At 37.3% G+C, this 26566-nt stretch overlaps 1 protein-coding gene across 5 annotated transcripts in view; it reads right to left on the reverse strand.

Annotated features, from left to right (window-relative positions):
* The window catches only part of LDLRAD4 (low density lipoprotein receptor class A domain containing 4), a 250057-nt gene that overhangs the window by 123455 nt on the left and 100036 nt on the right, over positions 1–26566 (reverse strand). For all 5 annotated transcript variants that reach the window (XM_087961495.1, XM_087961492.1, XM_087961494.1 and 2 more), the window contains one exon: positions 6250–6390. Coding sequence is in view for 3 of the 5 variants with exons in the window: in XM_087961492.1 (XP_087817618.1) it covers positions 6250–6390 (141 nt within the window). In the remaining 2 variants the exon portion in view is untranslated. The remainder of the gene's footprint in view (positions 1–6249; positions 6391–26566) is intronic.

The following is a 26566-nucleotide window of genomic DNA, read 5'->3' on the forward strand; positions in this document are numbered from 1 at the left end:
AGGAAACAATATACTTACTGCCTTGAACTCCTGAAAAAAAAGGAGCATGTAACTTTAAGAACAGAACAGAACAGAATATTTGACTAAATGTTAATAGACACACAAGAAATTGGTCTCAATAATTAAAAGATATTACAGATATATTTCCCTAATGGATATACTGTGCATATCTGCTTCTTATTCTGATATTGTATACCTCATTTCTCCTAACTTTTCTATGTTTAACTCTTTTCTAGATATAATCTAGTGTTGCCTCTGTCCTAGACCCATATCCTGCAGTCCTATCTTCATTTCAGTCAGATTCTGTCAAATCTCTTCTAAAACATACTTCTTCACGGAATCTAGGTCAATTCCCAGAGGTCGTCCCATGGCACAACTTGCTGGTTAAACCCCTGACAAAGGATAAATAGAGCTAAACATTGTTTGCATCAAAAGAATTCAGGATCTCTATATTGTTAAACACGCAAGAGGAAAAAGAATGAAGAAACAATGCCTTTCAACAGCATTATTATATTAAGAACAAAACTGCTTCTCAGTTTCTAGCAGAAATTCCAAAATGAAGCTTTCCTCCATCACTGTTACAACAAACACAAAGGGAGGTGTGGGGTGTTTTTTTGCCATATTTTGAATTTCGGTTCATCATGCTTCTGGTAAGGACAAAGAAGCACTAGAAATGCTCAACATAACACTATTAATCTGTGTTATGATCCAGTCCAGCAGTCGCCCACCGGTGGGCCGCAGAGAAATCTCACCCCAGAGCACCACCACAAAGCAATTAATCCAGGCTGCGCAGAAATACAAGGCTGTGTAGCCCACATGACCCGCGGGAGCCCTCCCCACCCACTCACTCCTTACCCGGCAAACTTGCCTGCTAAATTGCTATTTTTCCTTTTTCCGACCATCAGCTGTTCTGCTGTGCCAGGAGGTTTAGATTAGCTAGGAAGCAGGAAATGGTTGGATTTCTTGCTTTCTAGCTAGTCTTTAGATCTTTTGCTCTGCTTTTAAGCACAGCCGAACCTCCCTTAGGACAGAAGGTTCTATTATTCAGTGCAGACTCACGGCAAGCAAATTTGAGAGACTGAGCTAGCTGATGGCAGATAGATCACTTAATGATTCTGTGAGCAACTCAATCTGCCTGCCTGCTTTGCCTGATTTTGGGTAAAAGTTGATTTTTTTTAATAAAAATTCAATATTTATATACATGGTGTGTTGTGAGTTAATTTTGTGAGTTTGCTTGCTAGCAAATTTTATATGACAGATTGAGCTAGCCAATGGCAGATAGATAGATTTCTGAATGAATCTGTGATTCTGTGAGCAACTCAATCTTATTAGCTGAGATTAAAACCAAACCAAACGAAAGAAGACAATTTTTTTTCAATTGCTTCCCATTCCTAGCTCCTATGCGGGGGGAGAAAATAACCCCCTATTTGTCTTTTTTTGTGGGGGGGGGGGGAAAGAAACTAGATATGTCTGAGATATTTGCATTTTGCTTTTTTTCTTGTTTGACATGTAGGCAGTGGGGATGCTCAGTACAACCAGCAAAATCTATACAGCATTTTATTATGACTTCCCAGACACATTTATCATAATATGATACCTGTTAGGTAAACAATTAATGAAGGCAGATGACCTAGAATGACTATCAGGAATGGCAGAGTCTAATTATATCAGACTCTCCTAAAAAGAAAATAATTCAGTAAATTATTTCTCAGTTACTTATATGCGTAGGTTAAAAAGGTAACTGAAAAGTGCTGTGCACACATTTTGTAGCAGTATCAGATCACTTGTCTGCTCTCCATTACTCCACCTACAATTATTCTGAATATTTCAGCAACAAATCATTGAAATCAAGATTTATAACTGCCTATAATTCTGCCCTATTCTTTCTTCCTAACATCTAGTCATAGATAAGTTTCAACTGAAATAGGATTTGTCCTATTATCAGTAACAGAGGGCCATTTCTCAGGCCTGATGAAGTGTAATCTGCATTGATTGTTATCTGATTAGAAGAGAATGCAGTTTGGCTTCCCCCCATTACTTAAACCAGCATCTCACTGTTTGTCCTTAGAGACCACAGCTTCACTCAGGCAGAGAGTGTCTAGACAGTATTCATGATCCATCTGTCTGGCACAGCCAGGCTGATGGCAAACTCTATTAGAACTGGGTTTTTTTTTTTCACTCTTTCTCTCTCATTCCTCCCCCAATATTTTTTCCCTCTGTGAAGCATAATCTGACACTGAAAATTACTATCATTGTTGCAGTTCTTAAAACGGCAGTGTCAGACTTTCATTAACATCTATACCAGACGGCTACATATTGAAATAAATGGACAAGTAACCCAGATGAGAGTCAGCCCTTCATGCAACACACACAGACACACACACACAGAGAGAGAGAGAGACAGGGAGGGAAGGAGGGAGGGAGAGGAAGATGGAGAGATCAGCCATCTATCTGATCTATGTATTTATCTGATACAGGTAAACAGTACCTTTCAAAAACTCCCTGTGTGAACTACATGCAGATAATGTCTTTACTGTCTTATAAACATGTTCTAAATCCTTTGGAATGTATTATAAGAATATTTATCTGGAGTATTTAAAAGTTGCTTAACCCACAAAATTTATAAAACACACATTTCCACAAAACTCTATTAATGCTGCATTTGACATTATGAAAATAATTCTTAAAATTTAGGGAGTCGTGTATGGCATAGTTTTCAAATACATCACAGACAGTAATAATAACATGAAAATTTTACACCTGCTTTTTAACATGTAAGAACTTGAATGAAACCATAATTTTATAATCTAAGATTTTTCATTTGTATTTATACATCCTGGCTACATTTCTGAACCATGAAATATGAGCAAGAAATCATGTTACAATTTATCATATCTGTGAAATCCATTGTATCTTCTGGAGCAATGTCATGAAACACAGGCTGAATGACAATAATGTTGGCATAACAGCACCAATGTTTTTACAAGAATATTGTTAACAATATATAGGGTTTCGTAGTTAATAGTAGAACGTAACAAATCTCTGGGCCAGATTTTTTTCTCTCTTTCACCAATCTGTTTAGTAAATTAATAAGCTATTTTAAATTATTTAATACTGTCAATATATGTTTGCCCTTTCATTTGAAACTTGATAATCCTTGTAAAAAACAATTATTATCTGGTTATCTACTATCTCATTATTTGACCAAATAAACTACAAACTCTCGTTATTTCACCAAATAAGCTACAAACTCTCATTATTTGACCAAATAAACTACAACCTACCTATCCACTTCCCATTTCTCTTTGGTCGAAATAAGTAACTTCCTATTCATTTCAGTTTTATAAAACATTAATATAAACTATTTCAATTGGATGCAGAATATACCTAAGATTATTTTAGTTTGCAGTCATGCAGCAGACTGTATGGCCACATTTTACTGACATATGAGTAGAAGTCTTATTCATCATAGCATTTCTTCTGTAAATCAGCAAGGAATTGATGATGCCTTTCTACTGCAAGCACACAAATTAATTCTGTACAGTGAACAATGGCAATACAATAAAGGTGCAAAGATTTCTTGCAGAATTATTACTTTGGGCTGCAAGGGCATGGAAGAGAAAACATGCAATTAGACAGTAAATTGAGTATGACAGAATTCTCAATCAATGTTTTGAATTTACCAATCTGCGATTCAATCATTTCTTCTGTACAGTTATTCCTGTACATTATTTGTATTCTCAGAGTCTATATGCTCTGACCCAGAATAGAAAGTGAATTTATATTCCCCTACAGTAGGCAATATGAAAAACAGCTATAAAACCATATTGACATATTTGCTTTCCTTGATCCAAGCTGCAAAGAATATTGACTATATCTCTTTGTCCCAAATTTTCTATGGTCTTAATAATAGATCATAGAAATCATTTTGGAATGTCAAATTTTACAACCATTAAAGCATAATGCACCAAATGTGGCAAAACCCATGATGATAAATCCTTACCATTTCTGTCATCAATATATTTGGTTGTTAAGTTCTCCTCACAAAGGACATATCTAATGCAAAAGTACAGAATGCTATAATTAAAGTAACTGTAACAATGTATTAATTAATTGTGCTGCTGAATGAGCAGTATTTCACCTCCCTTGTAATTTAAAACTGCTGGGCAAGTTGTTCTATCACTGCACCTGGCCCAACACTATCAACATGTGGAATGCTTAAAAACATCTGGAATCTATTAATGCACAAAATCTAGCATCCTCCCCAATCTGGCTTCATGCCAAGAAAGCCTGCATGAAAAGAAGCTGAAAATTCACAATGTTCTGTTTGGTGGGAAAGGAGAAAAACACTCTGCTTAACAGCTGATCAGAAAGACAAACCTTTTCAAGAAGAGCTCTATAGCAGGGGTATCAAACTCACGTTGTCACAGCGGTGTCATGTGACATATCAGGACATTTTTCCTTCACTAAACTAGGTATGGGTGTGGCCACACATGATGCATCCGGCCCAATAACCAGAAGTTTGACAGCCCTGCAGAGTTAGGGTGTGGGTTAGGGCTGTCAAACTCCCGGCCTCGGGGCCGGATACGTCACACACTGGCCATGCGAAGGGGGGAAAAGTCCTGATACCGCCATGACGACGTGAGTTTGACACCCCTGCTCTATAGGAATGGTCCCAAAGGAAGGTTGGGTGATGAAAATACAAGCAGCACTCAGTTGTATGCATGAAGATAAGGATGGAGAATAAATCTGTGTCTATAAATCTATAGACATTTGAGGAATTCAGCCATTATGTACAACTGTAAAACAAAAAGCTCCTACTCAAAAAATTAATTTACAATTTATTATTTAGAGGCAAATGAAATCTCGTCAAATGTTAAATGTATTCTACAAATCTGATATAGGGAATCCTCGGTTTATAACCGTTTATCAGTCGTTCAAAGTTATGACAGCAGTGAAATAGTGAAGACTGATTCTCACATTTATGACCATCATAGTGTCTCTGTAGTCATGTGATCACGATTTTGGCACTTGGCAACCAGCATTTGTTTACAACCATTATAACATTCCAGGATCATGCAATTCTCATTTGTAACCTTCCTAGCGGGCTTCCAGCAAGCAAAGTCAAAGGGGAAACTGGCAGGGAAGGTCACAAATTGCAATCACTTAGGATGTCTTCCTTAATGATCACGGTTTGATTTCCTTAATAATCATGACAAAAAATGATAATAAAATTAAGTTCAATCGTCTGATGCCTCAATTAACGACCACAACAACAAAATTTCCAGTCCCAATTGTGAAATATATCAGTGAGCAATCTTTTTGAATAATATGAAGGAAACCTTACTTGGATGCTGTCACAAAGATTATATTATCTTGGAATATATATACAACATTAGAATTTCTCTGCATTTAAAATCTAATGTGAAAATATGATTCATAATTATATCAAAATAATTTTTAGCTGTAACTGGATAGAACTGGACAGAAAAAAGCATTAAAATGTACATCATGTTTTAGATACTATATGCCATCCTGTAAATACTTAGATTTTCAGCAAAATTAAAACTGGACAAAATCCAAAAGATCCTCTTTAAGAGTCTGAAACAAATTGCCTTCTCTGTTTTAAAAGGTCAAAAATCTACACATATCTAATGGCAGACAATATGGAGACTAGTCTAGTTTTACTCAATCCCTCTGTCAATGGCTGCTAATATTTGTCTGCTTGCCACACGGATACTCCTACTCAAGCTAGATAATCCTGAAGCCTCCATCATTGACAAACTGTTAGCTTCTGTTTTCCGAATATTGGGCATATCACCATGCTGTATATAGTTCAATCAATGAGTATGAGAAATTAGTATTGTAAGCCAGCTACCCCCAACCTTTTGGGTACCAGGGACCAGTTCTGCACACAGAGACATGTACATCCTGCAGATGGGGCTTTGCTTGTTTGACCAGCCCAGTTGCTGGCATGTCACAACCCAGTGCTGGTCCACAGCCCCTGTTGTAAGCAATTAAATTCCCAGTGCCTTCTTTTTTTTGCTGAAAATGTCTCGTACTAATAAAGCAGAGCAACTGAGAAGAAAGAAAATGAGAAATCACAACGATAACTATATTTTTTATTCTCTGTTGTGATCATTACATGGTGACCAGTTTCTACTTCGATTCCAGTATCACCCAACAACAGCAAAGAAATGTATATTATAACAAAATTCGCAGTAAAGTGTATAACTGGGAAGTACTCACAGCTGAAGATGCTTGGAGGTGGATGTTCAGTTACAAGTAAGCAGTTCTCTTCATCGCTATTATCCCCACAATCGTTCTGTTCATTACAGAGCAGCGAGGCACGATATAAGCATTTGCCACTGGTGCAGGTGAATTTGCACTCTGAAAAGGTACACAATAAAAGGAAAGCACAAATGAATACAATCTATTTTCTGTTTCATTGTACATCAGATCTGTAGTCTGTAGGGTATTCAATACACATATTTATGACAGTAAAGGACTTTTCTACTCAATTGATCCTTGAACATGAATGTTACATTACAATAAAATTTAATAATAATTTAAGTAGCAGAAGGAATGTTAGCATAACCATATTCATCACAAATAAGTTAGACATTTACAATCAACAATGTCTGATATCCATATATGAGTACCACTTATTTTCCTGGCTTGTTGGTCGGCTTCTCCCAATGCATTCAAGAGTTGTTTAAATCTCTTGCTCACATTTATTACTTGCTTAATGGCTATTTATTCAGTAGTCATTCAATATTGCAAGGCACAATGCAGACCACATGGGAGTTGAAATAGAGTGCGGGCCAGGCCTGCACCACACTTCACAGGTACTCTACCATACTCAGCAGTGAGGAATCCAATGCTCCATTTAACAACTACAGCTGGGAGACCCAAAATCATGATCATTGAGTGGGTGGGTGACTCACTTAATGACCATTAGAAGACTTAGACTTAGAATAACTCTATTGTCACTTTAAATGTACACTAACTGGCATACATTAAAATAAAATTTGATTGCATACAGCTCTTAAAGGGTCACCACCTCCAATATATATTAAATAAATAAATAAATAAACAAACAAATAAGGCATATATTCACATACCCACATATATGACATAGAGAAACAACAGTCTAGTTTGGAAGTATACATGTACTTAGGCAAGAAAAACGAATCTTGCAAGTTTACCAGACAAATGGCATAGGGATACAGGGGTGGGCTTCAAACATTTTAGCAAGGGGTTCTCTACCCGGTTGCTGGGTGAGCGTGGCCATGGTGGGTGTGGCCTGGTCAGCCTCCTGCATCATGGTGGGGGGGCGTTTTTGCCCTCCCAGGTTCCGGAGGCTTTACTTAAACCTCCGGGAGGGTGAAAATGGCCTCCCAGGGCTCCAGAGGCTCTCTGGAAGCCAGATATGGGCCCATTTCTGTCCTTCCTAAACTTCTGAGGGACCCATTTTTCACCCTCCCCAAGCCTCCGCACGTGCCCTGCATTTACCTGCATCCATAATGGGCTGCGTGGGGACTCCTGGAAGGGGCAGGGTGGGCGGGGTCAGCTAGGAGTGGGATTGGGGGGTTCTCCTGATCCTCCGCGAACCCCCAGCAACCCACCCGATAGGGAACAAAGCTGTTATAGAATCTGGTAGTCCTGCAAGAAATACTTTGAAACCTCCTCCCTGAGGGGAGCAACAGAAACAGATTGTAAAGTGGCTGTGTAGGGTCTCTAACAATGCTTTGAGCTCTAAGCACACAGTGCTTATAAGCAGCATCCTGAATAACAGGAAGCAAGCTTCCTATAAACTTCTCGGCTGTCCTTACCACTCTCTGTATGGAGGCACTGCTGCCATCAAACCAAACAGGGATGCAGTTTGTTAAAATGCTCTCAATTGTGCTTCTGTAAAAAGTGGCCAGGACAGAAGGAGAAAGATGTGCTCTCCTCATCCACCGCAGGAAATGCAGGTGCTGGTTTGCACACTTTACTAAGGATGACATGTGGAAAGACCAATTCAGATTGTTAAGTTATCTGCACCTCCAGATATTTAATACTGTTGACCAGCTCTACAGCTTCATCCTTGATACTGAGAGGAGTATGACTATGCTGTCTGTTTCTAATATCTACAATTATCTCTTTTGTTTTATCAACATTTAGAAGCAGGTTACTTTTTATTGCACCCGTCCACCGGAGCCTTCACCTCTTCCCTATAAGCATCTTCATCCCAGATAAGACCCACCACTGCCGTGTCATCCGCATGCTTCACAATATGATCCATAGCAGATTTGGCACAGCAGTCGTGGGTCATCAAGATGAACAGTAGCTGACTCAAGACACCGCCCTGTGGGGAACCTGTACTCAAAGAGATGGACTTGGAAACTCTTCTACCAACTCACATAAACTGGGGCCTATCAATAAGGAAATAAAGTATCCAATTACATAAATGGGTATTAAAACCTAATAGGCCCAGTTTGTTAACCAAATGCTGAGGAATGATTGTGTTGAATGATGAAGTAAAATAAACAAACAGCATTCCCACATGAGTATTCTTCTCCCCAGGAGTGCCAAGCTAAGATGAAGCACACAGGAAAGTGCATCATCTATAGAGCGGTTCTTCTGATTGGCAAACTCTAATGAGTCAAATGTAGGGGAAAGGGATGAAACCAAATAGTCCTCTACCAGTCTCTCAAAACACTTCATCATAATGGAAGTGCAACTGGATGGTAATCATTAAGGAATGTGATTATAGTTGTTTTTTTTGACACTTGTACAATGATTGCACTTTAAAACATGATGCAACCACTATTACAACTTACGAGCAAAATTCCAAACTCAGTTGTGGTCATACCTCGAGGAGTATTTGTGGTGTTTGTTTTGTATTCACTGTCAATCTCTACAAGATACATATTTGTTTATCATCCTCACAAGAAATTTCAAGCATATGGGTAGAATTATAGTCTGGGTCCAGAGCTACCCATTTCTCTTTGCATTAAGAAGCAAATTTCAGGCAAAGCGGGGTCCCTTTAGAGCTCATGAGATAGTTTCCCATTTCTTTCCTGGCCAAAAAAAAAATGCTCTATTTATAAACAAAGGTTTGGATTCAGGCTTAACAAAATTGCACTCTGAAAGAAGAGAGACAGGAACCTACATTTTCAATTATTTTTTCACCCTTATTCTCCTGTGCCTTCTGTCCTGAAGGATTAGTTGTACACCACCCAGAGTCACTTGCTCAAGAGATGTCAGCAATATCAATTAGGTAAATAAATAAATTGGAGAAGCACTTCAAAGCCACATGAGAAATGATGCTGGAAGTTGCAGAACAAGAGCAAATAGGAATCATATCCCTATTCCTGTCTACTTTATTTTATTTTGATGGCTCAAAGGAAAGAGCTTTTCTGTTTAAAGAAGGCCAATTTAAATAGTGGGCCGACCAGGGGTGGGTTTCTACCGGTTCTATCCACCTCTGTAGAACTGGTAGCTCTGAAGAGCAGCAGACATAGAACTGGTTCTATGTCTGCTGATGTTTTTGGTCACCCACCCACCCGGGCTCTTAGCTGACCTTTATTTCCTGATTTTTTCAACTTCAGCTGCCGTGCGAAGCACAGCTGCAGTTAAAAAAGCAGGAAAAAAGGGCTTTTTGAAAGGCTGCTTCTCTGCATGCAGCATGCTGATGATGATTTACAGGCGCGCTGGCAGTGTGCAGGGAAGCACATCGTAAATCACCAAACCTCGTAAATAACCGAACTGGTAGTTAACCCTGTCAGATCCCACCCCTGGGGCAGACTCCACAACTTCTATTGTTTCATACAATATATGAAATTCAGTAAGCATGCAAAGCTCTTTTCATTCCATGCCTATTAAGTAAACTTCTCATTCATATGGAGTTCTCAGTTGTTTTATAATTTCTGCTAACCATTCTCATTATTACTAAATTTGTGTTTCAGGATTTTTCTTTATTTTAAAAGTTTCCACACCTGAGAGAGAGTAAAATCAGAAGATAATGGTAGAATTTATCTAGAACAACAGCAAATGTTTATTATAAATATATATGCTGTATATGCACATAAAAACAAACTTCAGTTTTTTAAAAAATGTGGCTGCTTTTAAACCTATTTTTCATTTCAGAAGCTTTGTGTTAGAAATGCTAGTATGTATAATGTATATTATATTTGAACTGATCCAGCCTAAGCCACGTCTGGTATTATTATGTTTGGGACATACCCTACTTTGAAAAGATATAATAATTAGTGGCTCTGCTAATCTTTAAAAAAACCTACAAATGTTTCATCTTTTATATGTAATCTGCAATAATCCATCCAGACCGATGCATTTGCCCACTTTATAAACAACCCAGATGGCAACAAACTGGAGAATCACAGTACAAACAGTACTCTATTTACAAACAGGTTAGATTCAGAGCAGTAGCTCGTAAGTCCAGTTTGTTCACAAACCCAAACAAGCATAAAGATATGCAAGAGAAAGTCAATTTTAATCCTTTGCCACCTTCTCCTGATTTCCAGAACCCTTTAGTTGAGGTTGCAGACAAGTTTATTCATATTGACAAAAGTTCGCAACTTGAAAGTTCATAAGTAAAATAATGTGGTAGTTGAATACCGTTTTCCCCACTGCATGAAAAAAAAAAAATACAGTATCCCGTCCAAGAATCCAGGAAAGGCTATGATTCTTTCATTCTCCTTCCAGGCATATCTCTTCTTGGGCAGACAGTTTCCTACATTGTATACAAATTGGGCATTTAGGTTCAAAGGAAAACATATGGCTGCATTGATCTAGAAGGTTTAAATTTCCCTATTTAGCATTTTCTAGAGGTAATGGCTGAATAATTAAATGGTGGCGGGGGGGGGTTTCCTCCAAAAATAAAGACCCTTTAAATTATTTTATGTTGTATTTTTTTTTAAATGCTATAAAAATAAAGATAACAATAATTTTTTTAAAAAATCCAAAAACTCAGCCATTTTTATCTATGTTAATAAACATTTAAAAAGTAATTGAGAGAATATTTTATTCTAGAGATACTTCTTTAAATCTAACTCTACATTAGGCAATATGCCTTGTCAATAATTTAGCCATAGCAGGTGACAGCACTTCATCAGGGCTGTTGATCTTGAAAAAGCTAAGCATGACTGAATCTGATTGGTAGAAGGATGGGGGAAAAAAAACCAGGAAACTTTACAGATGTAGGCTACATTGAGACATTAAAAAAAAAAAATCTCAGAAATTATGAAGAAAACATAAGGACATGTCCATGTAGATTTAAGAAAGACTACTTCTTCAACAGGATTATTGATTATATATTCCAGAATTCATTTTTACAATTTCACTTCCATTATAAATGGACTTTTCCATGTTTTTAGATTTCACAAATAAGGTTCAAAAGGACTGGTTAGCAGAACCACTATGTGGAAAGTGGGGTATGGAAAAGACGTCATACAATATGACCTTTTCAATTAATGTTCCAATTCTTAATAAATATTGGCCTTCCGGATATAAACATGATATTGAACTGTATATCTAAATGTGGATTCAATCATAACAGTATATGCTGAATTATCAACGTATTGTCTTTAAAGAAGACAATTATTCCACATTAGAAAAAAGTCATTCTGGATATGTACTGTCTTTGGGAATGAATAAGAAGATTGCTTTGTGTGCCATGTTTCAGCAATTTATATTGAAATTAAGCTAAATGGTACCTTTTGTATACAACATAATATGTTTCTTTTGCATGCATTTTTTAATCCATTGGGAATTCAGGAAATATTTTCCAATTTGGCAGAAAGCAAATTATAATGATGCTTATCCTTAAAGCAGTCAGTGAGAAATAATTTATTCAAAGCAATTCTTCCCAGATAAAATTTGTCTCTTCCTTTTTTATGCATGCCTTATTATCCACAATGGATTTAGATTGATTTTTTAAAAGATACATTTGAATGACTGAGACCTGAAAATATATTATCATTTTATTTTTTGTCCTGTACGCCAAATTACTTCCAGCAATAAATTACAGCTGTGGGGACTCCAGTCAGAATGGGGACTATAACAGAGAGCAAGGTATATGTATTTTTAAAAAAGAAAATACGGTCATAAATCAGGGGGAAAAAACAAGGTTAAAATACAAAAAAGCCAGCATGTAGACCCAGATTAACAGCTGAAACTAGCATGTCCAGGTATATTATACCTGAGGATATAGAAACAATCCTATCACCTGGTATGCTAACAATGCTGTCAGGAACAGCCAATGACCTTGAATTACACTGACAAGGAAACTAAAGTTAACTGGCAATTGAACCTAATGACACACCAGAGAGATCTTCATAGGTTGAATTATTGTGCAGCTAGTCTAGACAGGAGAAGGTGGGGGAAGAATTGGGTGATTTCATTTTTAAAGATAAACCAGCAGGACTGTGGTTTATAAATAACTTTTCAAAGCTATTTTGCTTCCTTCTTCAGTTTCAAGCCATAATTATAATCCTCAGTGGTCAGTTACAGAACAATCTCTAACCCAGATGATAGAAAGCATTAAAGCTAAATGTCTAGTGGTTTTTTTAAAGGATTCCTCTCTCTTTGTAGAATTTTTTGTAGGTAGGTGAGAAAAGAAAATCATTTATATCAGTTATGGATAAATAATATTTTTGTATTCATTCATTGTACTTTTGTACATCAGCTAATTCAATAGTTTATATAACATAATTCAATACCTTTTTGTCCACTGTTCTATGTGTGTTCCCTTATAAAATCACTTATTACATTTGTAATTTTATATACAAATAGATGCCACAATTAGCTCAGAGGCCAACTCTGTCTTCATATTGATCTTGGCAAGATTATCACAAGGTCTGATCACATCAGTCATGGTAGCAGGAAAATTCTTTCATTTGCCAGACTTGGTGAAATATACCATCTACTTTACCCAGAACAATTGTGGCAGTTTGTAGGCAAAATAGTCTAGTTGCCTGATATCAGAAGGGAAATATCTAGATTTTTTTTTTCACATCTTGTCAATTAAGTTCTGAACAAAGAAAACTCAAAGGGGAACCTCATAATAATTTTTTATTTAATTCTTTGGTGGTTGATAATGGTGGTTTCCAGCCACTATAAAACAGTCCTGTCATGATAACTATATTACCATCAGTTAGGGATGCTTTGAATGGGGATCACAGTTATTCCACATTTCTTAAGTTTCAATTGATTTAGCAATAGCAACAACACTTGAACTTATATACCACTTCATTGTGCTTTACAGCACTCTCTAAGTAGTTTACAGAGTCAGCATATTACCCCCAACAATCTCGGTCCTCATTTTACCAACCTCAGAAGGATGGAAGGCTGAGTCAATCTTGAGCCTTCCACTGCACTTCACAGAATAGCACATATATGGTTGTTCCAAAACAGTTGCACAGCTGTTCCTTTTATACATTACCAAATGTAAACATTATTGCTCAAATACTCCTGGTGTAAGAATCAGTTCAACCAATCAGCATTTAGGATGTGCACCTCCACACAATGTACAGTTGGGATTTGGGAGGTATGTGCATCATCAGCCTGTCTGCAGCTATCTGTAACCATCAATCCCTTTGAAGTGTAGGTACACCCAGGGGTAGGCTTCACAAATTTTAGCAAGGGTTCTCTGCCCGGTTGCTTGGTGGGCGTGGCTATGGTGGGCATGGCCTAGTCGGTGTCCTGCACCACAGCAGGGGGGGTGTTTTTGCCCTCCCTGGGCTCCAGAGGCTCTCTGGAAGCCGGATATGGGCCCATTTCCAGCCTTCCTGAACTTCTGAGGCCCGTTTTGCACCCTCTCCGAGCCTCTTACCTGCATCCAAAACTGGCCACGTGGGAGGTGGGGAGGATGGGCGTGGCCAGCCAGGAGTAGGATTTTGGGGCTCCCCAAACTGCACAGAATTTTAGCTAGGGGCTCTCCTGAACCCCTGCGAACCCCCAGCAGCCCATCCGAGTACACTTCGATGTTTGTGCATAGTTGCAGACAACTCTAAATCAGCCTTCATTCTTAGCAGATTAAAACCCTGGTAGAAGCAAGACACAATTTTTACCTATTCTGCAACAAAGTTAGTTGGCATTTTTTGTTGGAAGCGCTTGCTAAGTCAGGATTATATTATTAGGCTACTTTATTCAACTGGGCTTCAGTGAGATTAGGTGTCTCACTTAGTATTAAACTGCCGTACAACCAAACAAGACTTTATAGACTGAAAATGGCACCATGACTTCTCAGAAAACATGCATATTTCATCTTAGCATTTCTTCAATGACTAGCTTTCTGAAAAAGCAAAGCACTGCATATATAAGTAGCTGCTTTCAAAAAGAAATAAAGCTTACGTTAAAATATTTAGATAAGTGCAAACTCATAATATAAATGTATATAATTTATCTATATAAATTAAATATACATACATATGCTATGGATTCCATTGGCCAAGCAATTTTAGCTGATGGGTCCAGGAGAAAAGCCTTTTCTGCTGTGGCTCCTGCCCCCTGGAACACTGTGCCTCTTGACCTGATGTTTTAAGTTTTTATGTTTTAAGCTTTAATGTTTTAAGTTTTTTTAATGTTTTTTTTAACATTATAATTGCTTTCTATTGTTGTAAGATGCCCAGAGTTACTAAAAAGTAAGACGAGTGGCATATAAATTTATTAAATACATGGTTTTCCCTTAAATTGTCTTAAGAATTTAGAAGCGCTCCAACCAACCCAAAACTAGTGCTCCAACCAACCCAAATTTTCTAGATGCATATACATATCAGATGGGAGAATAATGCTGAAGAAACAAAATGAGGTATATTGATCCCAGGAACAGCAGGTGCTTGAGTGGGAATTACAGGTCCAAATATAAGTGAGTAAATTCTAAGTTGCTTGCATATTAGGCTGCTATGTCTGGCTCTATAAATGCTAATGAAGCAGTCAAACATGAAAGGGGTTAAAGGAATAGGAAGTAAATGACACCTAGTTATTTTGTCTATCAAGTGAGAACTTGTTAGAAAATCAACCTTGGAGGAAGAAATTCATGATTCTGAAATTTAACAGACCAGAAAAACAGCATGGTCTATTTATAAATAGATTTGCAGCCCCACAGTTCCTTTAAAATCTAAAAAGCCAATAATTTCACTGTCAAAAAAATTGACAGAACCAGCCAAAAACTTTAAAAAATACTCTGTAGGATGCATTGGATTCTTGTTCAAAAATAATGTGGTAGCATACTAAAGAAAAGCCATATGGATCCTCCTACAATTTATAAAATGAAGACAATTTAATTTCTGAATTTAAAAAATCCCATTTTGTTCCTAATTCATGAAATAATATCCACACAATGCACACATATTCTTTGGAATCAAAGGCAAATTACAAACAATGTCACCATTAAAAATATTTATCTGTATTACTTATAGATACTGGATTAATTTTTCTAAATGTTTTAATATTTTTAATGATTTTTACTGGTTTTACATCTTTTATTATTTTATTTTTTTAATTGAAATACATTTTCTTGATTGTAAGAAAAACCGCCCAGAGTCACTGACTGAGATTAGTGGCCATAGAAATTGAATAAACAAACAAATGAATTTTTAATAAATCATAATAGCTGCACTCTCACAGTGCACTAACCTAAAACCAAACAAACTACATCTTGGCTTCCTATGATGTATGAACCCAATCATCAAATTAGAATGGAGCTAAACTATAGGTTTACATTTTATCACAGATTTTGCAGTATCAATTGCATACAAATGATGTCAATACAATTTCTTACAAAAGAAGGTAATAATGATTGAACAGCAAGTCATTTTTTATAATGTGGTCAGAACTAAACCCTCCCAAGTCCTGCTGAGTTGCCTCATTGTGGTAGTGAAGTGTTCTGGGAGGGATGAGTGAAGAATGTTGGGAATGTAAGCCAAGAGCATATATTCCCAGCAGGTCACTTATGGTGTGAAGATCATCCCAGCTGCCTAGCCAAAGCAAGCAGGTATCTATACTGGGCAGCACTGATATAGGAAGATGCCAGGGGCAGATGATCACTTTAGTGACAATGGCAAAGACATCCATTCATACTGTGCAGGAAAAGGTAATGGTAAACAACTCCTGAATTTTTACCAAAAGAAACACATGGACAGAAAATATAAAATGTTCATCATGGAGAAAATCTATCTATGTGATCCCAAGGATCAAAAATGATTTGATGGCACATAAGCGAGCAAGCAAGCAGGATTAAAATTTTAATTTATTATCATTTTCCAAACACTGCAGGGGAGGGAAAGATGAGTCAAGCACATTTCAAATATCCCTTAGCTGAAGTGGATATTTTTTTGTGCAGGCAGATGTTGACAGAACAGCAGCTTCTCTGTTTGAGGGAACCCACAGTTCAATTTGAGCCAAATCACTGGCTGCTTGGCAGTTCTCTCTCCATCTCTTTGTCATAAGGTATCAGCATAACCACCATGAACCATTGTTTCACCATTGTAAGGACAGGGAAGGAGGAAGGGAGAAGAGCATGGCATACCAGCTATCACAATATGCATTTACAACTTTACAACTTCTCTTCATAGATGGCACCAGGTAAGCTCAGCACTGTGCAATGTGAGGAGAGATTCTTAACATATATTTCCTGTGCCATGTTTTTAATATTTTCCCTTTTTAAAAAATGCCAAACATAAAGTTTTTTGACTAGATTCTACCAATCTAGAAACCTAGAGGAAGTCTGCAAAAAATGACATAAATGAAGTCTATGTCTGTCCTGTTGGGTTGCAGAACCAAACCAGACAGTTATAGAGGTGCAGATGATAGACTCAATAATTCCTCTGTAGAACTGTATCAGCAGCTCCTTGGGCAGTTTGAGCTTTCTGAGTTGGCACAGAAAGAACATTCTTTGTTGTGCTTTTTTGATGATGTTTTTGATGTTAGGTTCCATTTTAGGTCATGTGATATAGTAGAACCTAGAAATGAAGGTCTCTACTGTTGATACTGTGTTGTCTAGTATTGTAAGAGGTGGTAGTATGGGAGGGTTTCTTCTAAAGTCTACCACCATTTCTATGGTTTTGAGTGTGTTCAGTTCCAGATTGTTCTGGTTACACCACGAGGCAAGTTGTATAACCTCCTGTCTGTATGTAGATTCATCGTTGTCTCGAATGAGACCAATCACTGTTGTGTCATCAGCAAACTTCAGTATTTTAACAGATGGATCGTTTGAGATGCAGTCATTGGTATATAGGAAGAAGAGAAGTGGAGATAGCACACAGCCTTGGGGGGCCCAAACTATTAGGACTGCAGAAAAAACAATTACTACCCACCTGCCTTCAATTGAGGACCTGTATACTGCACGAGTCAAAAAGAGGGCTGTGAAAATATTTACAGACCTCTCCCATCCCGGACATAAACTATTTCAACTCCTTCCCTCAAAACGACACTATAGAGCACTGCACACCAGAACAACTAGACACAAGAACAGTTTTTTCCCGAAAGCCATCACTCTGCTAAACAAATAATTCCTTCAACACTGTTCAACTATTTACAAAGTGTACACTACTATTACTGTTAATCTTTTCATCATTCCTTATCACCCATCTCCTCCCACTTGTGATTATAGGACTGTAATTTTGTTGCTTGTATCCTTACGATTTATATGACTGTTTCCTAGTATGATTTGATTGTTGATTGTACCCTATGACTATCATTAAGTGTTGTACGTTATGATTCTTGATTCTTAACCAATGTACCTTTTCTTTATGTATACTGAGAGTATTTACACCTAGACAAATTCCTTGTGTGTCCAATCACAATTGGTCAATAAAGTATTCTATTCTATAGCAATCTGCCCAAAAAATGGATGATAAACTTCCTGCTGGAACCTAAGCCACTGTTCTCAAACTCCATTCCACAGATTATTACACAGTTCCTCAAGAACTTGATGGAGTTCCATGAGTCAAATAGCAAAAAAAAAAAAAAAAAAGTTCACCAATCAATAGAGCTTTGTCTTTTTATTAAGGGTTCCAGGGCATTTTTTCTAACAGTTTGAAAAGCCTTGACTTCAACCACACTGACTGTCCCCTTTTCCCTATTTACTATGAAAGTATGGGGTACCTTATCTTTTATAGTTTAAGTACACAAACTACTTTCAATATCTCCCAAAAACTTTTCTTATAGCAATAATAACATCACCAGTAATAATGGATGGCTGTGTGTGTGTGTGTGTGTGTGCTTAGTTAACACTTTTATACCACAGAGCAGTGAATTATGTATACTCTCCAGCTGTTCTGTCAATAGCATCATGGACAGTAATGGGTCACCCTATGTCAGGGGTCTCCAACCTTGGCAACCTTAAGCCTGGAGGACTTCAATTCCCAGAATTCCCCAGCAAAGCTGGCTGGGGAATTCTGGGAGTTGAAGTCCTCCAGGCTTAAAGTTGCCAAGGTTGGAGACCCCTGCCCTATGTTATAAGTTAATTTATTTCTACAAATTGCCATTGTTTCAAGGCAGAAACTTTGGGTAGGACTATTTAAAAGAAAACAAAGATAAATAGAGAAGGCATGTTGAACTGTCACTGTAATATAGTCAGAGGGATAACTGTAGGAGATCTACTGGGCATTCTTTAGCTATATAACAGTCTCAATCACAACTGTGGTCTCCCCAGGTTTAATATTCATAAAAGTTTTTAAAAACTCTCATTAGCATCCCTGGGAAATTTCCACCTCTTGCATAAAGCAAGAACCAAGTGGGCACAGGGAAAAGAATTTCAAACAGAATTTGTTTATGTCATAGTTATAGTCCAGCCTGCTTTTCAATCATTTGCAAAGGCACAACACTCATTGTAAAAACATTACTGTGAGAGATGCTAACCCTAGTCTATATTCCTCATTAACCAAACACTTACAAATTAAATGTGCTGCCATCTGCATCGGCTTGCAAAGATTTGTTCTCTTTCTACATTATTTGAAAATACATAGAGTAGGATAGAAAGTTGCAAAACAGATTACAAAAATGTTTGAATTCAAAGTATTTTGAGAAATTTGAGAAAAAGTGTTGAATTCAAAACACCTGTTTCAATCACTGTGAAAATATGTGTGTATGTGTGTATGTAATGTATACATTGGTGGTGCAGTGGTTAGTTTGTAGTACTGCAGGCTAATTCTGCTGGCTGCCAACTTGAGTCTTACCAGCTGAAGATTGACTCAGCTTTCCATCCTTCCGAGGTGGGTAAAATGAGATTGTTGGGGACAATATGCTGACTCTGTAAACCACTTAGAGAGAACTGTAAAGCACTGTGAAGCAATATATAAGTCTAAGTGCTATTGCTATAAGCAGATTTATATAGCTTTGGGGTATTGCCCTGAGCTGCATATATTCTGTTCTATTTATACAGCCATCATCTTATTATTATAATACTGGGGATACAAGTAGTCCTTGAGTCAACTTACAACCATTCATTTAGTGACCATTGAAGTTACAATGGAATTGGAAAGAGTGACTTATGACCATTTTTCACACGTAATAATCATTGCAGCAGGCCCACCATCATGTAATCAAAGTTTGGACACTTGGTAACTGGTTTGTATTTATGAGGGTTGCAGTATCATGTGATCATCTTTTGCGACCTTCTGACAAGCAAAGTCAGTGGGGAAGCCAGATTCGCTGAACAACTACTGGTATATTACTGCAATGATTCGCTTAACAAATGTGACAAGGAAGGTTGTAAAATGGAACAAAACTCACTTAACAAATGTCTTACTTAGCAATAGAAATTTTGGGCTCAATTGTGATTATCAGTATTATAAAAGCATAAAACCAACATAAACAATTCCCAGTATCACACACAAACCATGCACCCTGCAATCTGTTGGGATCCAGCCTCATAGCCCAACGCTTGTGGGAAAAGCCAGGTCTTCAAGACTTTTTGGAAGGCCAGGAGGCCAGCTGGATCTGATGGGGAAGAGTGCTCCAAAAGGCTGGGTTTGGTTATTGAGAAGGTGCACTCCCTGTATTAGAGAGCAACACTTAAAAGAAAAACACCCGGCCCTTCTTTGAATCAAATCAGGGAGAGGTGATCCCACAAATAAACTGGTCCCATGCCATTTGGATTTTTAAATATGATAACCAGCACCATGAATTGTACCTGGAATTGGAAGGCAATACAGATCACAGAGAAGTGACGTACCTTGGACAAATCATAAGGCATCAAAAACTGTTGCTAGTGCATTCTGCACTGGTTATTTCCATATCATCTTCCAAGGTCAGCCCCATATAGAGGGTACTGCAGTAAAAGGATATTTTGAGTTTTCAAAACAAATGTTTCCAATACAAAATGGTAGTAATACAAAAAGTTGCATGTCTCTGTTGTACAATGTCTTATTTTAGTCAATTTCCTGATATATTTGAAAATACATAAACAGGTATCTCCTTTTCTTCTCCCCTCACAAACTAAATTTCTTCAAGCATTACTGCATCTCCTGTCTAACACTTTGCAACCATTTACATGGATAATTAAACTGGATGTCCATGTAATTGAAAATAACACCATTCTAGTTCAAACATGTTTTACTGGTCAAAAAATGCCCAGATCGTCCTTTTGCATTCAAACCATGGCCATCTTCTACAAACTTTCAGAATATCATTAATAAAACACATTAATAAGCCAAAGGATTTGCTTTCAAAGACTGCCTTTTATTTTTCTAGGCCATGTCTGAAAACAAAGATAAATTTGAGAGAATTTAGGAAAGGAAAGACAGAAGTGGATTACAGGAGTTCAACTTAAGCTGTCATTAATAAATGAACAGTCTTTTTATTGCATTACCAATTTCCTCTATAGCATCAAAAGTGCAAAGGTTCAAATCCACTTTCTCTCAGCTTTCTGCCATCAGTTCCCAACACTCCATTAACAATATTTGTTCAGGGTCAGTTCACATTAGAAATTGACTCACTATATATTTAAGCACTTCTGCTGTTACTAGTCGAGACCTTCCCCCTCTAATATTCCCAGAATTCCAATTAAACCCTTAAGTACAGGAAGCGGAGAGAATGGCCTGGTTCCAAGGACCACAATAAATTTCAGAGGTGCTTGTGGAGCGTGAAGGATCCAGGTGGCTCTCTTCAGTTCTCCAGTCCAGAACGTAAGTATGATCATTAAGTCTATATTGGATTTACTGAGCTTGCAAATTAAATCTTGAAAAAGAGCATCTTCCTCAGTAAGCAAAATCCTTAATAAAATTGCCACAGAAGGGTTGAATGAGAAAGAATAGTCTTTTCTTGATCAGTATTCTTCAAACAGCAAGGAATTAGTTGTAATATTTAAAGATGATGCTGAAAGACAGTTTTGCATCATCTTACCCAAAATGCCATTTTCCCAAATATATCAGGTATAACATTAAGCATTTTCAGCCTGAAGAACTTGCATTGTGTCTCTTCATAATAGAAATAATAAATATTTCTGCTTCAAGGACATATTTTCTCAATGATAATCAATTAAGGGGTGGGGTTAAAGCAAGTAGCTTTGCCTCATGCTCCAGTAAGAGACAAGTGGACATGAGACAAAGATAGCTGGGGCTGTCCAAACTTTCTTTTTTACACCTCTTTTCCTTTGCTTCTCTTCTGTCCTGTATCATCAAAACTGTCTTCTATTTTTAGGAGAATCTCTCAAGAAAATTTTGAAGACAAACAAGAACTATCCTTTTCCATTATCATTAACTTTTTACAGAAATATTGGATCGGAATTTCCCCATAAGATCTTTGTGGTATACCATTTATGACAACAAAACGCTGCATTTAATTTAACATGTTTTGTCATGAATAAAAGGAAGTGTTATCATTTTAAGACAAATGTCTCTCTAGCATTTATTAAAGAGGGGACATACAGAGTTTACATCTTCATGTGTTTGTGTGTGTGTGTTATGTAGGTACAAGATCGACATCCTTTTACAATGAAAGCATGTTAAATGAACAGCTGGTATACAGTTTATGTATCTTCCATATCAGCAGATAATATCAATATTCAACTTTTAAATGCCTCCCAAGTAAATTTAAAAAATGGAAAAACAACATACTTATAAAGAATATGTTTATAAAGCAAACCACATATTTAACATACTATTATTTTCATCACAGTGCTCAGCATTCAGTAATTCCAAGTCATATTAGCACACAAAGTTAGTATTTATTTTAAGTGTCATTGGAACAATATTTTATCAAATATTAGGTATGCCTATATTTGTTTTAAGTCAAAATAATTTCAGGATATCCCACACAACCATGCACCTGTTCATGTCAGTTGCTGGGCTCTAGTCTTGTGAATTTTACTACTTCCACTACCTCCAGCTATTGAGCACAGCTAGAACAGAAATCTCTCAAAGTTTCAGCATCATTGAGCAAAAAAATGGCAGTCAGGTTGACTTAGGCTTCAGATTAAGCCAATGCTTTATGATACAATATCAATGCTGCTTATTACCAACCATTTCAAGTACTAGTGCAACCTTTTACTAGTTTCTTTAGTGCACCTTTTGACTTAGTATACTTTGCTCTCAGGTTTCCACAGCTTTGTAATCATTACAGAAAAGTAATAAGCAACCCGAACTGAGTTTTAACCAAATCAGGTTAGATATTTCTATTTTATTATATTAAGAGACACTCTACAATTTTTCCATGAAAAGGTATATTATAATGAAATGAGTATTATACGATTCATAACCTAATGATTTCCAGTTTCCAAGCAACTCCAAGAAATACTGTGAAAATGTCATCCCCTAAGAACATATTTTCCTTTTTTTGGTTCACTCTTCTCCTTACTCTGAATGTACTCTGTACCTAATTTTATCTTATTTTCCTTCTATCTTTTACATAATAGTCAATTACCACCCCCTTACTCTCTCAGCATCTGTCATAGGACAGATCCAAAAGGTACAGTTGAAATATATAACATTATAACTATTTAACTATTTTGCCATTTTAATAAGGACATTATAAACTAGACATCCAAAATGCATCACAATATTAATGTCACATATACTGATCTACAAGGGCATTTAACAGACACATGGGGCTAAACATAAAAAGGGAAATGGGGAAGCCGGCAGGAAGTGAAAACTCAACTGTGACTGCCCATGCTGCCTTGTGTTTTGTGGGAAGCTTGCAGGGAAGGTCAACAATGGGGATGCTAGGAGAGAAAGTCATAAGTATCTAACAAAATGAAATTCAATGTAGAGAAAAGTAAAGTCCTATACTTAGGCAAGAAAAACCAAAAGGACACATATAGACTGGGTGAAACCAGGCTCAATAGCAGTAACTGTGGGAGGGATCTTGCAGTCTTAGTGGACAACCAGCTAAACATGAGCCAGCAGTATGCAGCAGCCGCCAAAAAAGCTAATGCAATCCTAAATTGCATTAACAGAGGGATACAATCAAGATCAATGGAGGTACTAATACCATTCTATAAAGCCTTAGTAAGACCACACCTAGAGTACTGCATCCAGTTTTGTTCACCACATTATAAAAAAGATGTTGAGACTCTAGAAAAAGTACAGAGAAGAGCAACCACGATGATTAAGGGACTGGAGACTAAAACGTATGAAGAATGGTTACAGGAACTGGGCTTGGCTAGTCTAGTAAAGAGAGGGGCCAGGGGAGACATGATAGCGGTCTTCCAATATTTGAGGGACTGCCACAGAGAGGAAGGGGTCAAGCTATTTTCTAAAGCGCCTGTAGGCCAGACAAGGAATAATGGATGGAAACTGAACAAGGAGAGATTTAACCTGGAAATGAGAAACTTTCTGACAGTGAGAACAATCAACCAATGGAACAGCTTGCCCTCGGAAGTTGTGGGAGAGCCATCACTTGAGACTTTCAAGAAGAGATTGGACTGCCATTTGTCAGAAATGGTCTCGGGTCTTCCGCTTGGGTGGGGGGTTGGACTAGATGATCTACAAGGTACCTTCCAACTCTGATTATCTGTTATCTGAAGTTGCTGGAGTAAATCTGCCCATCCATGCAATCTCCCCAGCCTCTCTGTGCTTGTGCCACACCAGCCACTCATGCAATCCCATGCACCCTTCCGAATCTGTGCCATGCCAGCCCTCGCCAACTTACACTACATCTTCGCACCACCTCCCTGACCCCCATAGCAGTGAGAAGACACTTCTGTATCTACCGGTTGTTGTTGTTTTTTTGCTCATCGATGGTCATTCGGTTCCTTTGTTTGGGTAAGGAAATATCTCTGAAACAAAGATTCTTTGGGTCATGGGTTATCTACTTTAACTCTAATTATTGATTTCTAAGTATGATTCTTGAGCGATCAAGACAATTTCATAGGTTCTCAGGTTCAAATGATATATAATGGCAGCATGGTGACCAAATGAAGGTCACATGATACACCAAAAGGGTTCTTTTTTTTTTTTTAACCCTATCACTTTGTTAATAAATTTTCTGAAAAGCAATTTAATTTTAAAGCACAATGAATCAGAACCATCAGTTAAGTTGCAGCAGAGAACATTTATTGAAGCCTATACACAAGAATCTGGTCAACTAAAGTTCAACACTAAATTGGCACCCAGATAAGAGTCAATGAAAGTTAGGAGGGGTTGGACTTGGAGCACTCGTGGGAACACAATAACTGTATGCTAATGACATGTTTAACTTTACAGTCCTCCAGCCCTGCCTGCTCGTCTCCTACAAACACACAAGCACATATACACATATTAAATAAATAAATCACATCTCATATCATTTAATATGTTCATCTAACTTTTACAACCATATTTGCTACAATCGGGCACATCTTCTTTCCACTAATACAATGGAACCTCGGGTCACAACTGTAATCCGTTCCCAGACTCTGGTCGCAACCTGATTTGGTCGTGTCAGGAAGTACGACTAACTGCGCATGCGCACAGTGAAAAAAATGGCACTAAAGGGGAAATTGGCAGAGAAAGGGAATCTTTCCATGCCGATTTTGTTCGCCACCTGATTTTGAATTGTGACCCGATTCAAAAATCGGGTGAATTTGTTTGCCACCCGATTTGGTTGCAAACAGGAGTGTTCACGACCCAAGGTTCCACTGTATATGAAATGAAATTAAGTTTTTCAACAGAGTATCACTCTGGGAAGAAAATTGTTTTTCTTCAACAAGGAAAATATTCATTGCTGGGCAGAATTGATTCTTTAAAGTAAGTTGCAGTGGAGATCGCATCAAAGTATATATTTTTTTCATTTTACTGGCCGGTCCCATGTCTGTCCAATGTCTTGTCTGGGACAACTGAAACAATATTTGTAACAAAATATACACAGCATTTCTTTCAAGATAAACAACTCAAATATAATAAGATGCAGGAGGGGGGAAAGAGTGCGTCATTTGCAATTTCAAGTTTTTCCATTTAACTCTGCACTGATTGAATACACATCCAGGCTGCATATTCATCTTCCGCCAATATAAATTACGGGTTTGTATAGTCTAAGATTCCAGGATAAACATACAATTTCTGAATCGCTCATATCCTAAATAAATATTTCATGCTTTTCTGAGCCCCTATATACCCTGTTTACAAAGTTCCATGTCCCTCACTCATAGCCAACATACAGTGTATCCAGGTTCCACTGACTGTGTTCTAAGTAGTTTTTACCAATGTCAGTTTCAGAAGCACTGTTTGTGCACAGATGTTTATTCCAAAGATAGATTCTTTGTAGCCATGCTCATCTTTTTAAAGGAAAGGAAATTCTGCATTTTGTTAGCACACATCTTATATGAATGGTCCTTAAATCATATGGGAGAAACTTGAGAGAAAAAACAAATGTCAGAGCAGCCAGAAAACTGGCCATTTTTTAGGTGTGTGTGTGTGTGTTTTAAAAAAACTCATAATACTGCAGGATTAAATAATGCAGCATTGGACAGTGTCAGAACCAGAACACCAGAAAAGACTCAGTGGACAGCTCACACTTCCCTGGAGTTTCCCTGTTCTTTCCCGCATACCATCTGTTCACATAAATCCAGACACAGCGAATTATTGTTGTCATTTTCTTTTATTTAAAAAAGTAGTACCTGTTTTTATAGTATAATAGAGTTAAAATGTCCAACTCTCTGCCAAGAAAGGGATCCTTTTACAGTCACTTCCACTCTTCATAAATGTTTATTCATAAATAATTATTTCCAAGCTCAGTGGGCTTAATCTCAAATAATCCAGAACTGAGCGCTCAGTCTTTTCTGGGAAGGCATATTTTTTCTGGGTTCATAAACTATGTAGGATCACATTTTGTTGTACTATGTAGGATCACATTTTGTTAGTTTGGTAAACCAACATTGGTTTCATTCATATATTACATTAAAGCATAAACCATAACATATCGACTACAATGACTGGATTTGCACATCATGATGTCACATTTTAATAATTTTATTACATTTTCATACAAACTTTTCTGAGAACTTCAGTTTCAAACATTATGATTTTCAAAATCTCTAATGAAATTAATTTGACAATCATAGTAAACAACAAAAAACTCCCGTGAAAGAGAATACTGTGGTCCATTTAAACAAATGATATCAGGATACTCTTTCTTATGA

The sequence above is a fragment of the Notechis scutatus genome, chromosome 3 (genome assembly GCF_049901735.1).
Source record: "Notechis scutatus isolate UNSWTSFEM ecotype Mainland chromosome 3, rNotScu1.2, whole genome shotgun sequence".
NCBI lineage: Eukaryota > Metazoa > Chordata > Lepidosauria > Squamata > Elapidae > Notechis > Notechis scutatus.